The sequence below is a fragment of the Eublepharis macularius genome, chromosome 13 (genome assembly GCF_028583425.1).
Source record: "Eublepharis macularius isolate TG4126 chromosome 13, MPM_Emac_v1.0, whole genome shotgun sequence".
Taxonomy (NCBI): domain Eukaryota; kingdom Metazoa; phylum Chordata; class Lepidosauria; order Squamata; family Eublepharidae; genus Eublepharis; species Eublepharis macularius.
Genome location: NC_072802.1, coordinates 51,921,836 through 51,944,408, shown reverse-complemented (window position 1 = coordinate 51,944,408; position 22,573 = coordinate 51,921,836). Strand labels below are relative to the sequence as shown.

The following is a 22,573-nucleotide window of genomic DNA, read 5'->3' as shown; positions in this document are numbered from 1 at the left end:
TGTTATACAAACCCGAAAGCCCTTCCCTCAAGGATGTTCATGGTTTAGAGATTATAGTGAGGAGAAAGCCAATGGGTGCAGCACATCAGGAGCACCATTTCTTCTCATCCAAAATTATACCCCCCCCTCCATTAATTTGTGACACAGCATTTTCTGTTTAAAGAATGGGAGTTTATTTTTACAATAAGGAAACATCTAGTAAAAAATCCTGCTGGCAGCTATAACTATGAGTTTAGAGGTGCTTCACAGGATAACTTACAAGGGTGGTCAGTGTCTTCAGCCTGGGATTCAAGCCTTCCCCGAACGAATTGTTAGGAGAGGATCTGAACACACCAGGAAATCCTGCAGCCTGACCAAGTGTGGGAGGATGGCTACAGCCCTATGGTGGCTGTGGTTAACCAATGGTTAGGTTAAGACACTGCTCAAATTTATTCTGATCTTTTCTTCTTCCTGCATAAACTACAAGTGAAACACCCTGCCCCAGTTCACAAGCACACACATGCAAACAGGGGCCCTTTAAATATTTCTTATTTTTGTCACTACTGTTTCTGTCTTATTGAAATGTTGTAAAGCTGCCGCAATCTTATTGAGAGAACAGGGTACAAGTAGCCTTAATACTAACAACTTAATAACTCACCCTTTAAAACCTAGAAGACAGTTTGACATTCTAACAACTACACACAACACTGCACAAAACTTTAAATCGTGGCACTCTGCACGTTCTCAGAGGTGCTCTTGCACTCGCTTGTTCCAGACTTGACATATGTCTTCAGCTCTGTATTGAATTTTCGATGGTTTTAAATCTTTGCAAATTTGCTTGTACAAATCTTATTACGTTTACTAAAATGTCTTTGAAATTAACCGTGCTGATTCACACTGTGTAATCCGCCTTGAGTCTCAGTGAGAAAGGAAAACTATAAATAACATAAATAAAATATGAAGTTGAAAATATATCCAGCCTAGCGGAACCCTGTCTCAGACTAAGCTCTGACCGGATTGTCTTTTTCCCTTAAAGCTGCCATGAGTGGAAAGGTTGCCCCAGCTCTGGGTAGGTTTTGGACTTGGGGAGGATGGAGTTTGGGGAGGGGCTGGAGTTCAGCAGGTTATAATTCCATATAACCAGTCCACTTTTCAAAGCAGCCATTGTCACTTGTAATTCCGGGAGATCTACAGTCTCCACCTGGAAGTTGGCAAGCTCAGCAGTTCACAGACCCTCTGCTAGGAGACGATAGAAAACGCATGCGCAACTGTCTCTTCCGTTTCTCCTGACCTCTCGCCTACCCGCAGGAATACGCCTGCGCGTCGGACTTCTTTTGCGCATGCGTACTTGACAAAGAGAAACGTGAGGGGAAAGGAAGGGAAGCCGTATAAACTGCTGTGTGGAAACATGCAGGAGCCATGATGAGAAAGGGAAGGAAATAAGCCAGGCCTGTAGGAAGGAAGCCGCGGCGTCCGATAGGACCGGGAGGAGGGGCCGAGCATGCGCAACGACGCATCCTAAAGCAGCTGGCGGTTTCTCCAGCTGCCCAGGCGGAGTGGCGCGCATGCGCTTTCCGAGCGCGAAGGGGGGTGTCGTTGCCGTCGCCTGCTCTGCTGCTGTTGCCGCCACCGCTGTCAGTTCCGGCTGCTGAGTGAGGAAGACGATCCGGCCTCGGAGCTGCTTCCGCCGCCCTCTCCGGATCCTAGGAGCGCCCGCTCCTTCCCCCTCCGCCGGCCATGGCCCGGGACTATGACCACCTCTTCAAGCTCCTCATCATCGGCGACAGCGGTGAGCCGGCGGCTGAAGGAGGGGAGGAGCGGGCGGAGCGAGGTGGGGCCGGCCGGAGGAGCCTCAGCCTGGCCGGCTCTGAGGGGAGAGGGCTGAGGGGAACTGGCGGGGGCCCCAGAGGAAGACCCCCGTCGGTGGGCGTGTGAAGGGAGCGCCGGTTGGTGGGCTTGGAGCGGGGGGAGAGGAGGAGCGCGTTGGTGGGCACAGCAGACCTGAGAGGAGGTGTTAGGGGTGGGGTTACAGGTATTCTGGACTGCCTTGCGAAGAGGCTGGGGTTGGCCTATCGAAGGATGGGGGGCAGTTGGAAAGAGATCGCTTTTTAAAAAGCTGGTTGCTTTCTTGAGCTTAGGGCCTGGCTTGGGCTGGTCTGCCCCAGACAAGTAGTGGGGGAGAGGGGTGGCAGTTGCCCCTTTGCTCTCTCTAAAAAAGCAGGGTGGGTTTTAAAAAACCACTTAGGGTTCACATTCATCTATTTTTTTAAATAATGGTCAAACTGCTTCAGGCTAGTTCTCTTGTGGCAACAACCCTGCAAGGTGGGTTTTAATGTGACTGTTGCCAATTTGCAGGAGGAGCTTTTTGGGGATCTGAGATGTAGTGGTTGGAGTGTTGGACTAGAATCTGCGAGAACCAGGTTCGAATCCCCACTCTGCGAAGCAGGCTCACTGGGTGACCTTGGGACAGTCACACTCTAGGTTGAGCCTACCTCACAGGGTTGTTATGAGAGTACAGTGGAGGAGAATGAGGTGAACCATTTTGGGTCCCCATGGGGGAGAAAGGTGGGGTGTAAATGAAGTAAATAAATAAGACTATTGCTGAATTGCAGATGGAGCTTTTGAGTTTCTTGAGAAATGTGGTTTGCCTAGTGACATTGTGGCAGAAGTTAGATTTGAACTGTTGATGTCCTGATCCTTTGCTTAGTCTATTTACTGCTATGCAATAGCTACATACCTCATGGCAGTGGCCCCCAAGATAGTGACCATGGGCCCCATGGTACCCGGCAGTGTGTTTTCTGGTGCACACGTGCTTCTTGTGCAAAAAGACAAGTCTGGCTTTTCTCCACTCAAGTCAGAAGTGCTTCTGAACAGCCCAGGAGGCGTTGTGTCTGCAGAGAGCACCCATTTGGAAAGAAATGCCTTCATCAGAACTGGAGGCTCGGATTACAACCGCCTAAAGTTTTGTGGAGCTTCTTTTGTGATTGGACTCAGCCCCCCAGCAGTTTTCTGGCAGCGCATCTATCTGCTCTCAACATTCTAAATGCCCATAGATTCCACCAGCTTGGGGACCCCTGCTGTATGGTGGGAAAGAGCAGGAGTTCCTATAAGACTAAGAAAATTTGTGATAGGGTCTGAGTGAATCACAGCTCACTTATATGTGGTGTTTCACAGATGAGAACAGGGACAGTCAAGACACAATATTGGTTGTGTTTATTTACTATTTACTGTTTAGATTGGTTGCAGTGGGAAAAAAGCAATACTCTGGCAGTTTGTGCCTGTGCTTCTGCATATATGAGCATTAAGGTATTTAACATCTAAAGACTCAGTAGATGGAGGCTGAAACCTGGGTAACTCTTAATTCACATATATTCAAGGTAATGATGCTTGTTGCACGTAAACATGCACTATATAACCTGCTAGGAACTTCAGTCCAAAGATTCTTTTTCAACTTCTCAACACTCTTTAGAGCAGTGATTCTTAAAGTGTAGGTCAGGACACAAAAGTAGTTTGTGACTCTTTGATGGTGGTTGTGAGGCTAGAAGGGGAAGAGTATGAACAACAGGAGCGAAGAGAGGACAATCTGAGAGGCTTAAAGGCAAATATGGTCTTGTCTCCGCAAATTGTGAGAGATGGCCATTGGATATAGCACTTAATTCAATAATATTTTAAATTCAAAACATGGAAAATAGAATGTTGTTCAGTGTTAACTGATACGAGATTCCTGTGGTTCATCTTGTGAGGGGGAGGGAAGTAGCATGAAGTCACTTTGCAAGCAGGATCCAGAATCTGTATTAAGTGTAGAAGTGTGTCCAGTGAACAAAAATTTGAGAGCCATTGCCTTAGATGCTTGCAGTGAGGATAAAATGAGGACGAGCCATTATGGTTATAATGGTCAGTAAAGGAAAGATTCTAAAGCACTTTGCATAATGTTTTAAAAAGTACTATATAAACATTTAAAAGGAGATAGAGAATATCTGAAAATGACAGCATGTAAACTTTTTCCTTCCATTTAGCTCCATGGTCACCAAACACCTATCCAGGTGTTAGTGTCTGATGGGTGCCGTCATTTATGTAGCACCATCAGTATATATGATCACAGAGTGACATAAGAGAAAAGTCAGGTCCCTGTGTCATTTAGTCTACTGAAGTTGGACGGGGAAAAGCATAGTCACAAGGAAATGAATAAGAGCAGTTGCACGTACTTAAGCTTCATTTCAGTTAAATATTAGTTTTAATTTATATTTTGCCTATCTCCAAAGTGCTCAGAGCAACATTATGGCCTCACAAAAACCTTGCAGAGTTGGTCATGATGAGAGGCAATAGCTTAAGCAAGGCCATCCAGTAAGCTTCAGAGCTGAAGGAGAATTTGAAATTGGATTTCCATCTATGCTTTAAAAACAGGACAAAGTTCTGCTGCCTCTGAATAGTGTCCAAGCCTTCAGTGGAAGAGAGTTTGGGAAATAAAGAACAGCCACTGTGATGCCTTTTTATGGGCATTTAACAACCACATTTGATGTACATCATGTGTTAAGATGTGGAGTGGTTGATTTTCAGGAGTTATGATTGGAACATAAGGAAGGAGGTGATCTCACAATGTAGATGTTGAGGTTTGTAGGGCACATGAGCCTCTTTAAAGTACTTATTTGTCCCAGTAACGACTGCTTCACACAAGCAGTGCAGCAAATAACAGTTTTAGAAGAAATCCCATTTAATTTGCAAGGAAAGAGGAAGGGCACAACAAGCCTGTGAACAAGCTGTGCTTGTGCCTGTCACAGATGGAGGTTTGTTGTGACATCTCATTGTGGCCTATGAGTAGTGATTTGAATGACTGAAATGCTCCATGAGAATGCTACTTATTTCCTGCACAAAAATGTTTTCTGAGTAGGAAATGCACAATGTATGAAGGAGTCCTAATGTTTGTGACTCTTCATCTGTTTCATTGGCTTTTCCTTGAGATCTCCTTACGGTATAAACATCCTTGACCATTTTCTGTCCCCGTAGGTCTTTACGAGTAGGTGAATGCAGACCACTGTGTACTAAGTGGTCGCTACCACAGTAGGCACACAGCCAGCCACATTGTTTGTGTTGTCTTACTGAGTGCAGAGGAAAATCTCACCATGTTGATACCTGACCAGAAAATGAAGGAAGCAGTGGAATGGGAAGAATCTCCTCTTTACTTGGTAGGACAATTCAAACGACCCACTTACTAAATGGCTATTAGTGTATTGTGGCAGATTAAAACTGCATAATTACTTGTTGATAGTCACTCAGTGTCCCCATCCAGCCCCATGACAGAAATCCCATTTTATCCCAGTTGTCTGGAAGAGGCTTGTATGGAGACAGTGGCAATGTAAATTTCATGCTCATTGTACAGCATTGCAGAATTCCTTACTGTCTTTATTTTGTGTGTTTTATCTTCACATTCCTGCCCAAATCTACTCAGTAGTTTCATACATCCAGGAAAAAACAGTCCCTGTGGAAGGATAGAGGCTGATCTTGTGGCTTCTGCATCAACTTCAGTCACTCTTTTTCTTCTCCCCTCCCCATCACCAGGCTTGAAACTCACCTTGAACTATTGTTTCAAGCTGGGCTCCATGCCTTGATCTCCTTTTCAGAGAGAGCCATTTTTTCCTTTCCATGACAATCATGTAATGAAGTTAAAAGCCTCCTAATCCTTCCATGTTATCTGTGTAAAGCAAAACAGAAGCAGTGTTTTCACAAGCCAAATGCATATCAGGGAGCAGCAGAGCTGTCCTTGCTGGTTTGTGTGGGAAGTCCCTTCTTCACCTATAGGCCTTGGACAGTCTTCAGCGAATCATGCTGGAGGCGCTTCACAACATACACAAGCAAATCTAGACTCCTTTAAGTTGATACAATTTCAAGAGTTGCATGTGATGGCAGAGGAACTTAAACACACACATACCATAGCCAGTGTTACTACTCAGTTTATCGTAATCCTGGTCTTTACCAGCCAGGGCCAAATAAAGAGAACAGGTGACTCTTCTGCGCAGGTGCTCAGCTCGGGTTATAGAGAGTCTCCGAGTTCCACTATAAATGTTTCTGTCCAGGTGTGGTGCACAGACAGGGTGGTGAAAGTACATGGATATGGACAGGAGCGGAGGGCGTTGGAATGTTTAAGGAAATGGTGGGAATATTGTCGTAAGCTTTAAAAGTTTGCAACTTATTATATATTGCTACTGGAGCTGGTTGGCTGGCAACAGCATTTGAAAATTTCCCCACAACAGGAATCAGTCTTTCTAATAGTCTCTTTGCCTGACTTCCTGGGGACACTGTCATTCCCTCCTTGCCCTCACCTGACCCTCAGGCAAAGTTGGGGCTGGGAAAACCCAGGGTCAGATCCCTTCTCTGTCATGAGGTTCCTGGATGACATTAGGTTAGTCACACACTCCCTCACGTCTATCTCACAGGATTGCTGTAAGGATTAAATGAGAGAAAGGAGAACCATATAGGACATCCCATCAAAGACTTAAAGGTTGCTGTAGTTCAACAGAAACCTTTGAAAAACAAAATCCAACGGGAGGCTGCTGAATTGGAATTCATATGCAAATTTGACTCTGTCAAGCTGGGACTGAATAGGGACTATGAATGGTTATCACATTATCACAGGTAACAGATTTCCTTTACAGAGGCGGGGTCTGGGGGAGCCCAGTGGCGCCTGGCGTGGGCTTTCGGGGACCACAGGTCTCTTTGTCAGATGCATCTGATGGGGAGAGCTGTGGTTATCGAAGGCTTATACTACATAGGAATTGGATGGTCTAGCTGTTTTACTGCTGCAAACTAACACGGCAAACTCCTTTGAAGCCTCACCCAAGCCAACTGACCCCCACACCAAAAGGAGATGTTTACATTTACTAGCAAAGGAATGTTTTGGTTGCACCCTCTCTCTTCCCCCCTAACTGCATCTTCTCTCTCCTCCCCTCCTCTTCTATATTTGACCAGTTTCTGTACTATGCATCTGACGAAGAGAACTTGATTCTTGAAAGCTTATGCTACAATAAAATTGGTTAGTCTTAAAGGTGCTACTGGACTCTTTTTGATTTTGCTACTACAGACTAACACGGCTAACTCCTCTGCATATAGGCTCTGGTTACTTAACAAGCTGCCACAAGCAAGTTTCCTAGAGGGATGGCATAGGAAAGTTAAATAAATAGCAACTTTCTTGGAGAAAGAGCAGGAGTAAAATGTGATAGGGGCTGCATGATGCAGCAGGCATCCTTTTCTCTCTGGTTTGCACTAGGCCTGGGATCGTTTTCTGTCTGGTTTGCCATTGCCAACATTTAAATCACATCATTTCCTTAAAGAAGTTACAAAATGGGAGGGGCAATTGCTAACAATTGTGGCTATAGGAGGAAGGGTGGGGTAACAAAGCCAACATACCTACAAGAGTTTTTCTAGCCCAGCGTCAGTGACTTTGTGAAGAAGGTTGTGATGGAAAATAGAGGAGGGATCTCTACAGTCTGAGGTTGAAATGTTTTGTTGTTCAGAATAGGGAGCCAGTACAGGTGCTGGAGCTCTAAAGTTAATACTCAGGTAGCACTTGAACTTCATAGACGTTAGCAGCACTTCATTTTAATGTATCTTTATTTTTTGGTTGTGGCTCAGTGCCCTCAGATGGATCAACTTTGCTACACATTGCGTTCATTGAGACTTCTTCAGTAAGGGTCCAAGATTACTTCATCTTCCCAGATTAGAGTCAGACCTCTGGCACATCTAGACCAGCATGGTTTACTCTGATGGGAAGTAGCTCTCCAGGGTCTTGGATACAGGCTTTTCTCCACTCTGCTACCTGGAAGTGCCAGGGATTGGAACTGAGACTGTAAGCAAGTGCCTTGCTACTCAGCTATGCCCCCTTCTGTGAGATGGTAGGAAGGTATCTTGTAGTATGTGACTCTCATGTCCAGCATAAAATGGTTTTTTCCAATTGGATATGCTTTGGCTTAATTCTGCATAAACTGTTTTAAAATATGGTTCATATTAAAAATAACACCTATTGGATTTACCTTTCTATTGAATACAAAATCTGTAACACTCCTCATGACTGCATTACCTGGAGTCATTATACTAAAAGAATAAGAGAAGGACAGTCATTTTCCCTCTAAAGCAGTGGTGGGCATTTGAACTGTTTCTGTTTTCAGGGATGGGAAAATGAAGCAGGGTTACAGTCCTGAAAATATAACTGTGTACGCGCTTTGCATTGAGTCTCATTGTAAACCTCATCCTCTATTTGTGGATCCTTTTCACTCTGCTGTGTCCATGCAAGGCTGTTACTATTGCCTGTGCAAAGTATGAGATTGTGGTTTTTTTCTTCACATACTTTTGCTGTGCTTGCATAGAGCTGCTGGGTTGTTTTTCACTGATGGGCTATTCAGGGGGTTGTCCCCGCTCCCCTTCCCTCGGCTGAGTCCTCTGGCATGTGTCCACGGTGGTGTCTTCCTACATCTGTGTTGCTTTTGGAAAACATAAAAGAAATGGCAGGAAAGAATCCTTTACGTTATTACTTAGAAGAAACTTCTGTTGTTTCTTATTTTTCTGAGCCCAAAGGGGCCAGTGACACTTGACCCCGGCAAGTAAACTTATGAAAATATGCTTTTAGGGCCTGCACAGCGCAGGTATATATGAAGCCACCTTATACAGGTAGCATAGCTGCAGGAAAGAGAGCATTATATTCAGATCCTTGCGTTTTGAATTAAACATTAAGTGTCACTCCAGTTCTACTTTACATTTCAGTTGTTGCTGTTTTCCCTTTCAGGTGTTGGCAAGAGCAGTTTGCTGTTACGCTTTGCAGACAACACTTTCTCAGGTGAGATGGCTGGGGGCAATTCCAGCACAGCTTTCATTCTTTGAGCTCCAGAGGACTTCTAACAATGTGCAAATAATCCTCCATGAAATTCTGGAAGAAAAGGGCAGGTGCTTGCGAGCAAGGCATTGAGATGAGGACACCCTTGTCCATTTCCCTAGATCTTGAGGACACCAGGATCAAGAGTGGTACTCTTCCTTCCACAACCAGAATGTCCCTGTGACCCTCCCGTCATAGAACTCAGTGGGGGTCAGCAAGCTTAATCAAGTTCAGTGGCAGATTCAGTGCAGACCATTTTCTTCTTTCTTAAAACCCACATGTTCTCTGTGTGTGTGTGTGAGAGAGAGAGAGAGAGAGCAAACAAACACAAACAGGAGCATCCTTTGTGTTTATGGTGAAAGATGCATGTAAAAGTGAAGGCATTTCACCCTTGCACAGGGTTATGAACATTTGCAGGTCTGTGGTAGCTAGATCCCAATTTAGTTACTTGCTTTAAGTTTTGGAGATGTAATGGGTTATACCCCTACATCAGTGAAACAGCATGTTGTGAACTGTTCTGTTTTTCATAGGCTATGTGTCATGCATTAAAGTCATTTGGAGAGGGTTCATAATATGGACTTGTCTTCAGTGATTCCATTAGCTCAAGGGAGTTTCCTGATTCTCAAATGGTTTTTGTGTATATGCTCTCCATTTCTAGGGAAAAAATATTCTTCTTATTGTTAGAGGTTTTGTCTTCACTCCAGAGGAATGTGGCTTGCTATGGGGAAATAACCATGTGTTAAAATGTTAAATCATTCCAATGTATTTATGCAGTTAGCATGAAAGATTTCCCAATTAGCGCTGAAAACTTGTATTCAGGCACCAGAGTACTTACTGCGGATGGCTATCAGCATGTCAACAAGGGCTGCATAGCTTATAGGATTGCCTTTTTTTTTTTGCATATGCATTGTGTCCCTCTGCAGGTAGTTACATTACTACAATTGGAGTAGACTTCAAAATCCGGACTGTTGAGATTAATGGAGAAAAGGTGAAGCTACAAATCTGGGATACTGCTGGACAAGAACGCTTCCGGACCATCACGTCAACGTGAGTATATTGAGGAGGGCTGCTGACCAAAGAATTGGATCTTCTGCCTTGTAACTGATGGCCGAAATTTAAACTAATACAATCAGGGGACTTTTGGGGGCTCTCAGGGGAGGAGAGAATGCGTTGCAGGGCCATCTGAGTAGGTGATCCGTGAAAGCAATGTTGCTGGCCCCAAGTTACTGCTGAAGAACCAGGTTAACTAGGTGATGTCTGGTGCCATTTTGGATAAGTGCATCAGTGGGGGGTTTCCTGCAGTGTCTGTGCATGTGTGGGGGCAGGATTTACCCCCCATTTTTAAAAAAAATCTTTTGATATTTTTCTGAAAGCTTGTGCTTTTCCCCACCTTTGCAGAATCATATACCTTAGCCCTGGAAGCCACCCCATCCTTTGGGTTTTTTTAATTGGAGGGAGGGGGGTGAGTGGCATCCATCACTATTAGATGTTCACTAAAGCCGCAATAGGTCCCTTTCCAAATTGGTGGTGTGTAAGATAGCACTTGTTATTTAGTTGTAGGTCACTGTTTATGGATAAAAGGGAAGGCCATCTGTAATATTTCTCATTATGGTGATTCATCACAACCAAAATAGCCTTTAAAAATCAGCTTCACCAAATTGGACCCCACTGATTTCATTAACTACATTTTATAGTTGATTACCCATTTAAATGGCTAAATGCTTCCATCTCTTGTCTTTTAGGTTTCTCTGTTCTACAGAACAGAGTGCCAGTAAATAAAATAGTACAATTGCAATTGTAATAAATAAAATAGTACAATTGCAGTATAAATTATGCAGAATATAAATTCAGGTATGACTAATAACCATAACTTAAGCAGACTGCAGAATGTAGCTGTACTTGGTGCTGAACTGCAGATACCTTGGCGCAGATATCAAGGTCCTAAACTTTTATTTGGAAACATTATAGATAATGCATATACCCATTATGTTCCTGCACTATACCTTGCGTTGCACTGGCACTTGTGGGGTTGACATACCATGTTCATGCCTGCTTTTTAGTTCAGACTTCAGTGCATCATAAAAAATATGGATTAACTTACAATATGGTTAATATGTGTGATGAAAGTGAGACCAAATTTGCTTCTCCTGAAGCCCTGTGATTCTAAAGAACAGATACACTGCCTGCTCTGTAGCAATGGTGGAATTAATGTATGATCAAGTCAGGCACCTTTGAAAGTCCATATGTGGAAGGTAGGTCAGATTTATACACCGACAGCAAGGATACACCTCAAAGTAAGCAACACTTGAGAGATCCTCTTATGAAGCTGGTTTTGTTCTTGAGCCCATCATGAAGGAGACAGCAGGAGTTTAACCATTGCAGGAAAAAACTAGTAAGATGCTTATATACCATCTCTCACAGTAAACAAGCTGAATGGAAAAATAAAATCTTGGACAGGTGTAATTCCCCTTCCCCATCACTGTGAGCAAAGCTGGAAAATCAACTGAGTAAGAATTGCTCCATAGTTTATTATTGATGTATCTCGGAGGGTGGGGAGGACCTCAACCTAATCAACAATGAGTTTTAAAAGCAAGGTACTCATTAGGAGTGTTGAAGAGAGGGTTTGTGTATTGCAAGGAACCCAAGTAATACGACAGAGTCTTGAAGTACAATTCTTGATTCGTTCCTCCCCTCCCCAGGAGCAAATGACAAGCATTCTCTTTCAAGCAGGAAAAGAAGGGTTGTACTCAGAGGGTGTTGGGATATTGGCTACATGTGCCCTTGTCTATTACTGTAAAGTGAGATGGCTGGTCTTGTCCATGTGTGGCTCGTTTGCTTTATCTCATAGACCTCACAGGGGCCACTGAGGATATGCATATAGAAGCCCCTCTTGTTATAGCCCGTTCCTGGGTGCTGTTTTCCAGTCGTGTTACAGTTTGATGGTGGTAATAATAATAAGAACAACAACATTGAATTTATATACCGCCCTTCAGGACAACTTAACGCCCACTCAGAGCAGTTTACAAAGTATGCCATTGTTATCCCCACAACAAACACCATATGAGGTTGGTGGGGCGCTCCTAGAAGCTGTGACTGAGCCAAGGTCATCTAGTTGGCTACAAGTGGAGAAGTGGGGAATCAAACCCGGTTCTCCAGATTAGAGTCCCGCACTCTTAACCATTACACCGAACTGGCTCTCAGTAGAGTATAATAGTATATTGGGAAAAACTGGCTTTTGGATGTATTATGGTTATGCACACCTCTACGTGATTGGTTTCATAGAGATACGATAAGGATAGGAAGCCCTACACAAATGGAAGTAAGAAGTTGGTCGTTGACAATAATGTTCTGAGCTGTTGTTGTTAATGACTAAGGGTGGGGTCAGCTTCTGGTGGATGGATTCTGGTGTATTATATAGGCCAGTTGCAAACCCACTCCGGAGGGTCCTGCAGTTAAAATTATTAGACAGAATCTTGCAGGATAGGCCCATCAATGGCTGTTAGGCATGATGACTGAATGGAACCTCCATGTTCAGAAGTGGTGTATTTCATAGTGAGGGGTGGAGGGGTTACAGCCTGAGAGGGCTGCTGCATCATGCTCCTTCTTGTGGGTTTTCCAAGCATATCTCATTGACCATTGTGTGAAACTGGATGCTGGACTAGATGGGCCATTGGTTTGCTACATGGTGTGGATCCTTACAAAGGCCACTTTTCCTTGGATTCCACATGAAGTTTTCATACTGGGGGTAATAGCTCCGTCCTCTTCAGAATGATATCCTGTCCTGTACTCCATCAAGTTCAGGAAAAGAGACATCTGCTGCTATAGATTTATGTTTCTTCGTGTGACATTCTGAAAGGATGAAGGCAAATGCGAAAGTACCTTGGATTTTATGAATCTTTCCTTTTAAATGCAATGACTTGCCTGGCAATCTTTGTCAATTTTGTCTCAGGTTCACTGTCCCAATTGGGTTATTTACTAGGCAGACCATTACAAATCTCATTTTACGAGTCATTCCCTCTTCTCAGGGAATCACGGTATATATGTATTTCTCTGAGGAGGCAGGTAGTCATCCCATTTAAAGAATTCAGAGCACCCTTGCCCAACTACAATTCTCAGGATCCTTTGAGGGTAGTGTAATACATTGACAGAGTAATACCCTTTATACATAGTTGTGTTGGATGTCGGCAATGCTTTGATCTAGACCAACTGCTGATTAAAAAGTGGAACTTTTGGCATTCCCATTTCCCCAGAACTCATTAGGCATAAGGTGTTTAAAGCAGCAAGCACAAAAATCTCACTGTGTGGTTTGGCTGTTGCTGTGTCTGCTGCATCTCAGGACAAAGAAGAAAGACATCGGTACGGGCGCATATATTAAGAGAGTTGAAGCAAGTGAAGTTGCACAATGTCCCTCTAGGGACAAAGCAAAAGGAGTTATTTTTGGAAATGTCTTGGGGGAAAGACAGGATCAAGACATGCATTACTAGAGATTGTTCAGGGGTAGAGTCTGTCCCTAGTCCGATAGAGAACCACTGCCTTTGGCTAGGGTTGGAGAATTGGCAGTAGTAGAGGAGAGTTGGCTGCGTGCTTGTGGTCTGCCTTTGCCTTTCTTGACTGATACAGGAAGCAGTGTGAGGGACTAGCAGCGCACACTCAGCATGAACACTCCCCTGACTTCCTTACAGTCCCACGGGCATATCCTCTGAAATTTGTGGTGAATGGGCCAGCTTCAGACAGGAAACAATGATGAGTTTGAAACAGGCAGGCAGTGCTGACTTTTTTTTGCAGATTTGGGGTGGTGGCTGCATGTGGGTCAGTTGCGATGTGGCTCATCATTGCTGTATCAGCAATGCTTTTCCTGTGTCTAGCTGAAGGCTGTAGTGGAGTTAAAACCAGGTCCTGCAGAAATATTTGGAAAAGACATTTCAGATGTGAACAGGAAATGTTAATGGAGTATCTTTTGCCACAAATCTGCATTGTCAAATAAGGGCTACACCCAAGACTAAAGCACTTGCATTACAGTCCCCTGGAAGTACTAGGAAGTACCAGATGTGGTATTCCACTTCCTTAGAATCTCAGGTGATTTTTTAAAAACAACTTTATGGCCTCATGAAGGTGTGAAGCCATGATTTAGCAATGCCTGGTGAAATTTCAGGATTTCAGAATTAGATTTCCTGGGTCTTGATTGACCTGTATTTTCCTGGCCCCTCTCTATGGCTAGCAGAAGCAAAGGAAGAGAGTAAGCACCGCAAGTCACTAAGTGATTTGTGCAAAAAATGAAAAGTGAGATGGATCCTACATTGGGTAGGAAGGAAACTGTAGAAAAATAGCAGGGAGTGCTAATGAAAGGCCGGGAGAAGCCTGGCTGAAAAGATGCTCCTTAAATGGAGGAAGGCAGTCAGAAGTTGGTGGAAAACCATTCTAGGCCAAGGAACTGCAAGGGCAAAACGATGCAGTTGAGGAATAGTGATTTAGATTTAGAATGGATGTTGTAGAGTGAGGACCCTGAGATGCAGCATAGTGAGAGAGAGGAAGGAAGAATAGTATGAAAGAGCAGTGCACAGCTCTGGTTCTGATATTTACTTCTTGGTGCACAGTTTTGGGAGGGGAGTTAGATGTTCCATATGCATAGCTGACTTCCCCAGCATCTGCAGTATACCTGTAGTGGATTGCACCTAATGGTGTCCCACTGAGTTTCATAGGGCTGCATCTGGTAAGAGCTCATTAGTTGGGACTGAGGGGGTGCAAGGTGAATCCAGGGGACTAGTCCACATGGTGATTAATGGACAATAAGCTTATTAACATGTGAGATCCAGCCCTATTCTCATACCCCTAGCAATTTAATCCATGTTGTGATCAGACTCTTATTTGTTGTGCTGTCAGTGTCTATGGCACTGTACCAACTTACATAATCAAATTAACAGTCCGTGCCCAAGGGAGCTTACAGATGGACACTGAGGCAGACAAGTGTCACGTTGGAATGCCGTCCATGGAATCCATCCATCACTCCCATGTTCTTCTCAATGCTATAGGATGCCCTTTTAGGCTTGCTCCCTACCCAGCAGCATTTCCTATCCAACTGGTACTGCACCTTCCATAATTTTTTCTTTTCTCTGTAGTAACCTTTGAATCGTTCATGCTAATCTGCTTTAAACTAGTAGTGACAACAGTTGTCCAAAGCTCACAAAGTCCTCTCCATGGTAATCTGATGCTTCTTTACCATCTCCTGCCAACGTTGCATCCCACAGATTCATTTCCACTTCCTGCATAATGTGCTTCCCCCACAATGTTAAAACACAGAAGTGAGAGGAGGCAGCCTGTCCGTGCCTGTGTCTCACATTCAAAGGGTTGGGGCTTTGCGGTTTTGGGGGCCACGTATGGAAAGGCAGTTTATATATTTAAATTTAAAGAAAGATGTAGATATAAACATTGGTTTCAAATCAGTTCATTTAGAGGAAGAGGTGGATTACAGCTCTGAAACATGGAATGATGTGTCTTTTTCCCTTCTTTTCTTAGGTACTACAGAGGAACACACGGTGTTATTGTCGTTTACGACGTTACGAGCGCCGAATCCTTTGTGAATGTGAAGCGGTGGTTGCACGAAATAAACCAGAATTGTGACGATGTTTGCCGGATACTGGGTAAGCTGCCTCTTTTGAGTAGCCTTTGTCTGCCTGATGGCTGATTTGTGGGAATTGCCTTTAGCATGTAATAGCATATCTTGTGTGGTGTCAAAGTGATTGAGCTGTGAGCCCGGAAGTCTCTGGTTCAAATCTCTCATCGGCTATAAATACATGAGAAGATCTTAAACAAGCTGTTATCTTTTAGTCCATCCCAGGCTGCGAGATGGGCATGATGACAATATTGGCAACCTAACTGTTCTGTAGGGGTTACTAAAATAATGTACATATTCATCAGTTGTACAGCTGCTACTTTGACAACTCCATAAACACTATGACTATATGAGCTGGGCCATAAGAATTCTGGAGTGACCTTATCATTATTACTCACAGTTGGCAATAAGAATGATGATCCAGAGAGGAAAGTGGTGGAGACAGAAGATGCGTATAAATTTGCTGGACAGATGGGGATCCAACTGTTTGAAACAAGTGCCAAAGAGAACATTAATGTGGAAGAGGTAAGAAGCATCTGGGGTGATGCAAGAATTCTTCCTCCAAGGCCAAAGGGCTGCTGCGCCTCTGAAGTAGGTTCATGAGTGTCCTTTATCACTTTAAGTCTTGTGTGCTAGGAGGGGATTGCACAGCTATGGAGCCTGGTTGCATGTCTTTGCCCACAAAGTGCTGTGTGAGCCAGTGAAGTAGCAAGTAGAGGGAAACGAAGCTTCTTCTGGTGTGGGTGTGGTCTTTGGGATTGATGTCACACTTATCAGGGACAAACCCAAAACCTGATGGTTTCAAAATTGTAGCATGTTGCTTAGAGCGTGTCCTACCTGTCCCTCTGGTAAGCATTTCCTTGCAGAAAGCTTATTAGAAGTAGGCAATAAATTAGCCTGCACTAGACTCATAAAGCTGACTGCAGGCCAGTATGGTGGCCCACAAACGACCTGACAAACCACCTGGTTTTGATGCCTGGTACTGCAGGAATGGGAGGAGGGAGGTGTATCAGGCACATGGCAGGCCACAGTGCTAGGCTGTGCACAACATGGTGAGTCACAAGTTGTACAAGCCTGAGGTACAGGTTGTGTAGCTAACAGAATAACCAAGAATGAGAAAATCAAGACACATTGGACTTTCTCTGCCCCTGGCTCAGAAGTCATGTCTCAGGAGCTAAGGACAGTCTATGTACACTATTGAAAGGAAAAATCAAGCTGTTTCTTAACATAGATTTAGGGAGGAGCCTGGAGAAGAGGAAATAGTCTTCATGCTAGGTGGCCAAGCATCCATGGGAAGTCTGGGTTGTATTCTTAAGTTGCAGGTTAAATCTCTATTGCAGCCGTTCATTCTTCAGGTTGTGCTGTTTAGTTTGAACCTTTGTGGGTGAATGGGCAGAGAAGCCCTGACCATCATGGCCCATTCTGTCTTTTATATACCATATCTGGCATCCAGTAGAGACCCCTTGATGGCTTTTTTTAAGAACATACAAGTGGGCCACAACAGCAAATATTAGCAGCATCAACAGCCTTGAACAATTCTTGTAACATCACAGCTTCTCTGTTTTTAAATCCAGCTTATGTTCAAGCCCTGTTCAAACTACCTTCTTTAGGGCCCTGACCACCCAGTTACTACAGCCATATACTCCCATTTATGTTTTATTTTTTAAATGGTTGCTCGGGAGTAGAAAATCTTAATAACTAAATTATAGGCTTCCAGAGTACCGTAACACGAAACTCTATAAATTTTCCCTTGAGATTTTAACTGGTAGTTTTATGAAGTATGACCAGAATAGGATCCCATGGAGGATATCTGCAGATAGAAGGGGGTGCAGTTTTCATTCATTTCCCCCTTATGTTGTTCCAGGCGATTCTCTTTTCCCTGGAAAGCAGTATTTTGCTCTGTAATGGGGGTCGGGGGAGACAAGGAAGGCCCACTCTGTTGATGGAAACACCTTCCATCAGTGAAAACGCTCCTCACAATCCAAGCTTAGATCTATGTTTCTCAGGTTTAGCATGCCAGAGATAATGCTGAAGCAGGATAAAGGATGGCATAGGTAACTTGTGAGAGAGGAGAAGGTTGGAGGAACAGAAGGAACTTGTGGTCCTGCAACCAGGACTCTTTAACTCCAACCGATGGCCAGTTAATATTCTGTTTGTATTGCCTTGGTTCTAAGATCAGCTGGTTCAGTCTATTATTAGGGGAGACTTTTTTGCTTGCCTTTGCCCTTCCTCCTACCAACTCTCACCTCTTTTTTTTCCCTCTTGCAGATGTTCAACTGCATCACAGAGTTGGTTCTGCGAGCAAAGAAAGACAACTTAGCAAAACAGCAGCAGCAGCAACAGAATGACGTGGTGAAGCTAACGAAGAACAGTAAACGGAAGAAGCGGTGCTGCTAATGCCCTTTCTCCCACGGCAGAGACTGCCCACTCAGACAGCTCCGCCCTTCCAGCCAGACTCGGGCAATTTCACTGGGCTGGGCCTTGGGAGGACTTGTTTTTCTCAGTTTGTGCCGTTATTTAAAATAAATTCTTTCCACGTTTTCAGTCGGGAGGCACCTTCCCACAGCAGTGCCAAGAAGGTATTGGACGGAGGTGGTCCTCCCCCTCTCTCCTCCTTGCTTTTTCAAAAGCATCTTGTAGACAAAAAATGACTTTGCCTACCAAGTGGACTTTTGATTCTAAAAGTTTGTACATAATGTATATTTGCTTTAATCAGCTGTGTCTGCCCCTCATGTTGCTTTGGCTTCTGCTTTCTTAATATCAACCGATCATGCATTGTCCAGAGTTCCTCCTCCTCCTCTCTTTTTCCAAAGAAACAGAATAATGTCCTTTACACAGAGTTGGCATCCACTGCTCTCTGGGCATTTTGTTAGCTTCCAAGCTAGGAACTGACATCCTTGGGGCTTTTCAGTTTGACTCTCTACTGAGCTCCCAGGTTGCTTCTGAGATTCTTTTCCTACCATTCCAGAACTGCTGGGCTGACTGGGCAGTCCTTGGAATAGCTGCATTCTTGCTTCTCAGCACTGTGGTGTAGAGGGTGAGGAGAAGTGCCCCAGGCAAAGTTTTTAAAATGAAACTATCAGGGATGAGAGATTTGAGTTTAAAACACCTTTTCTTCTAATGACATTAATCTCCTGTAGCACCATCAAGAGCTACAGAATTATTGTTTGGTCAAAAATCTTTTACCACTCCTCTCCCCTCCACCCCAATACTCAGTCTCCAGTTAGAAGGGTTGAATTCAGAAGTTCTTTTCTGAGGGATGAAGTGTGTTTGTGTGTATGTATATGTGCTGAAAAGTAAAAAGGGGACCCTTGCTCGGCTTGCAACCAACGGCTTGTTGCCAGGCTATTTCCCGTGTTGTCCTCATTAGAATGAATGCCATTTTCTGGATATCAGGAAGTTGAGAGGCCACTTGCTTGGGTTGTGCAGTGGTAATTGGATCTCCTTAGACAGGGCCACTTGGCTCTTTTTAGGCTCAATATAAAGCAGGGTTCTTCTGACTCCCATGTATTTCAGTTGGGATGTAACCAGAGCTCAGCTACTCAGCATTTAAAAATGACCTCTCCTAGCATATTAGGAGGGTATGACCTGGGCTGTCAAAAACATCTACCCATCAAACCAAAACAGATGTATGTGTTTTTGTGGCCCTGAGGATGATCATGTTATCAAGAGGCCCTCTCATGTCAGTGACCCTTTGGACTTTGAATCATGCAAGAAGGGCTGAAAACCTTATTTATTTTTTTGCTTGCCTTTATTAACATGTCCAGATTGTACCATCACATCACAGGTAGTCCAACTTTGTAGACTTTTTCCATGCAAACAGTGAAATGTGATAGGTTTCAGCTAGTGAAAGTGTTTTTGGGGGAAATTACTTGTATGTTACTTTCACTAATTCAAAAATGGGGACGTGAACTTTAAAGACCCAGTTTGGAAGGATTTTCTAGTGTAAGAAGCCTGTAGAAATGGCAGAGGTTATCTCTGCTTGGATTTGATGGTCTAAAAAAATTGTATATCCTCATTGTGGGCGGGGTGGGGTGCGTGCTCCCAAGTTGCAGTGGTCCCTTGGGAATGGGGGACACAGGTGTGAGCTTTGCCAATTCAGCAGTCCAGTTTCTGGCTTTGAGGTGTGGGATGCTTTTCCAATGCTGCTTTTAGCCATTTCCCTTGCTCAGCCTCTGCTCATTATTAAAGGAGGTTGTACAGTGGTAGGCTACTTGGTGGATGACACCTGCAGGAGTATTAAAGGGAAAAGGGGGGAGGGACTGTATCCTTAGCAGTGCTGATATCAAGTGGTGGATTATTTCTGTATATTGAAACTTTCTAATTATGCTTTTTAAATAATTTTAAAAACTAAAAATAAAGGTGCCAAGCTGCCAAACCTTCCTTCATGGATTCTGTTGTCATTGCTTCCCAGCTCCAGGTATAAACTGTTGAGCCCTGGTTTCTGCGGAACATCAGACCTTTCAGTTCAATATGTTGTGCACAATTAAAGCTTCACTACTACAAATGAAAGATATTTGCCACTTTTAGTGTTCTTATTACTCTAAAGGACTGAGGACTGTCTTTGAAAGTGGGGTTTTGAACTCTAGATCATCTCCCCTTCCGCCCCATTTCATTCCCCATGCCCATTACTGCTTTCTGCTATGCTGTTCCCTCTGTTCAAAGACCTTCCTCTTTCTGGGTTTGCCAGGTCATCTGTTTCCTCACTATAGGCTTTCGTATTTTAGAACAGAATTGTCAGCAACTTTCTGAACTACAACTTCCAGGCTTCTTTGGGAGAAGCCATGACAGTGTTGTAAAACAGATAAATGCTATATTGTAGTGATGACAGTAAAGCATTGGCTGTAAGGTGGGGTGACATGGAATGTTCAGTGGTGGTAACCTTCCCATGCAGAAGCCACACTACAATTTGGTTGTGGTGATTAAAACCTCTCATGGGCATGCCAAGGAGCAAGGTTCCCAGGAAGTGTAAGGTTGTAGTAGTTGCTATAGAGGGTGTCTCTCATTTTGCTATCTTCCTTCAGTCCTTCTCAGTCTTGCTGCATATCTGAAAGATTTCTTAGGTCTTACTCATTTCTATATCTTTTGTAGTTTGTTCTTTAAAGTCTTTGCTGGATTAATTTACCCTGGCATAGCCATAACCAGACAAAAATGACTCATCGGGGAAGCTCAGGATGAAATAGAGAAGCTGACCAGTAGACTCACCCTCGCTTCCACTATCAGGCTACACTGGTGGGGAGGGGAATTAGTTGCACAGCTGCCAACATCTGCAGCAATGAAGTCTACTGAAACATTTCTCCCCACTACAATTACATCTGAGAGACTGAGGCAATACTGGTGACAAAGCATGGTACTGGGGAATGTGTTGACAAATTAATAAATAATGCATTGGGCTAGGGTGCCATTCACCCATGTTCTCTATTCACATGTGAAAATGCTGCTTCTGCATGCAAAGCATCTGCTCTGCCGATGAGCCAGTCACACTTGGCTGGAAGACTAGATGATCAACGTAAGACCAATCCTTTTTTTGTGCTGTTTTAAAGGATGCCAGTAATTTAAGTCGGCCAGTGTAATTTCTGCCCCAAGGAAACTGGTGCAAAGCATTATGGCTGGAACATGGCCAAAACTTTCTGGAACTGAATGAGCATTGCAACTGGATGTCTTGCCTAGCCCAGTTTCAAGAATTCTAAAGGTGTGGAACAAACGGTATGATCTGATAGCCCTTTGTACATTTTATTTTCAAACAGGTTTTGACAGTGTCCAAAGGCTCTTAGGAAAATTTAGTAGTAATGTGATTACAGGATGGGTTGCCTTGTGGACCAGTAACTGATATTTAAAAAAAAATCAGGAAGTAAAGTGGAAGGATAAACAATCTTTGTCCCAATGGAGGGAAATAAGGGACCTACAGTAAGACTGGAGTTAGGAAATTTATTCATAAACTGTCTGCAATGAGAAGTGGAAACAGAAGTGGCTGGGGCTGCAGATTGTTCAACAAATCCCAAGCAAACTCAGCATTCCCAAGTTTCCACTCCTCAATGTGAAAATGCACAAAGGATGTAGGCGGTGCCTGGTGCAATCTCAGAAGGCAGAAGAGCTGCTGAATGAGATTTCCAATGGGCAATGCTTTAATGCATCATCATTAGTGAAAGTAGAATAAATGATCCAAAATATGTCTTAATTGCATAACTTATGCAGGATGCAACTGGGTTTACATTAATACAGAATGTGGATAATTTCTTCTCAAATGAAAAGTATGCACAGCCACCTCAGTCAAAGAGGATGTTTGTTTTGCTAGAAGACTTTTACTCCTACTTTAATCTTTCACATAGATCATCTCACTCTTCACCAAACCACCTCTGGTGTGACCATATCTGTTAGCACCGGATGGAAAAAGAGGCCATAGCAAACTGTCCCAGTCGGGCACAAGATGTGGATTTACTATCCCAGTATTATCCACTAAGTAATTCACAAAGACAAAACCCATAGAAAGAATTCTTTTTATTTGGATGAGAACTATTTACAAAAGAAGCAGTAGAGCAGTGTTTTCTACTAAAATATGCCTTTATAGAATATTTTATAAAAAACCATATATTTATTTACATTACTGCTACATACAAAAATTACTGCACTGTGTGGTATGTACATACCTATATAGATACATTCTGTCTGTTCATCCCTGCTGTGTGCTTTTTTCCCACTCAGTCCCCAAGAGACCTGTTGGCACAGCTCCCTTTCCTTTCCATAAAAAGCATATGTGGGACTAATGGCAGATTGATGTTCTTTGGAGGTGCAAGCTGTCCCTAGAACTTGCCATCCTGCAGGAAACATTAACTCTTTTAGTCCCCTCTTTTGCCTTTGTTCTTACAGCAAATAAGACATGAATTTGTTCATCGGTTGTACTGCTGCAAGTGGAGAGATCACATGTCTGAATTCCTGCAACACAGAAAGCTAGAGGTGAAGGAGAAGCGTACTAGCTAGACTTCTCTGCAATGGCAGAGTCCCCCTCCCCACACACTATGGAGCAGAGTTCAGGCAATTCTCACACCTGCCTTCTGGAATGGAGCAATACTGGAACAGTGAACCTCACGTGCCCCAACCATTACTTTCCTCTTTTGCCCTGTAAG

At 43.7% G+C, this 22,573-nt stretch overlaps 1 protein-coding gene across 1 annotated transcript; it reads left to right on the top strand.

Annotated features, from left to right (window-relative positions):
- Positions 1 to 1,381: 1,381 nt before the first annotated feature.
- Positions 1,382 to 19,837, top strand: RAB35 (RAB35, member RAS oncogene family). The gene is made up of 6 exons (XM_054997023.1): positions 1,382 to 1,768; positions 8,753 to 8,803; positions 9,763 to 9,886; positions 15,353 to 15,477; positions 15,850 to 15,974; positions 17,718 to 19,837. Exons 1-6 carry the CDS (start codon positions 1,717 to 1,719, stop codon positions 17,844 to 17,846), a joined length of 606 nt encoding a protein of 201 aa, XP_054852998.1. The 5' UTR covers positions 1,382 to 1,716; the 3' UTR covers positions 17,847 to 19,837.
- The last annotated feature ends 2,736 nt before the right edge of the window (positions 19,838 to 22,573 follow it).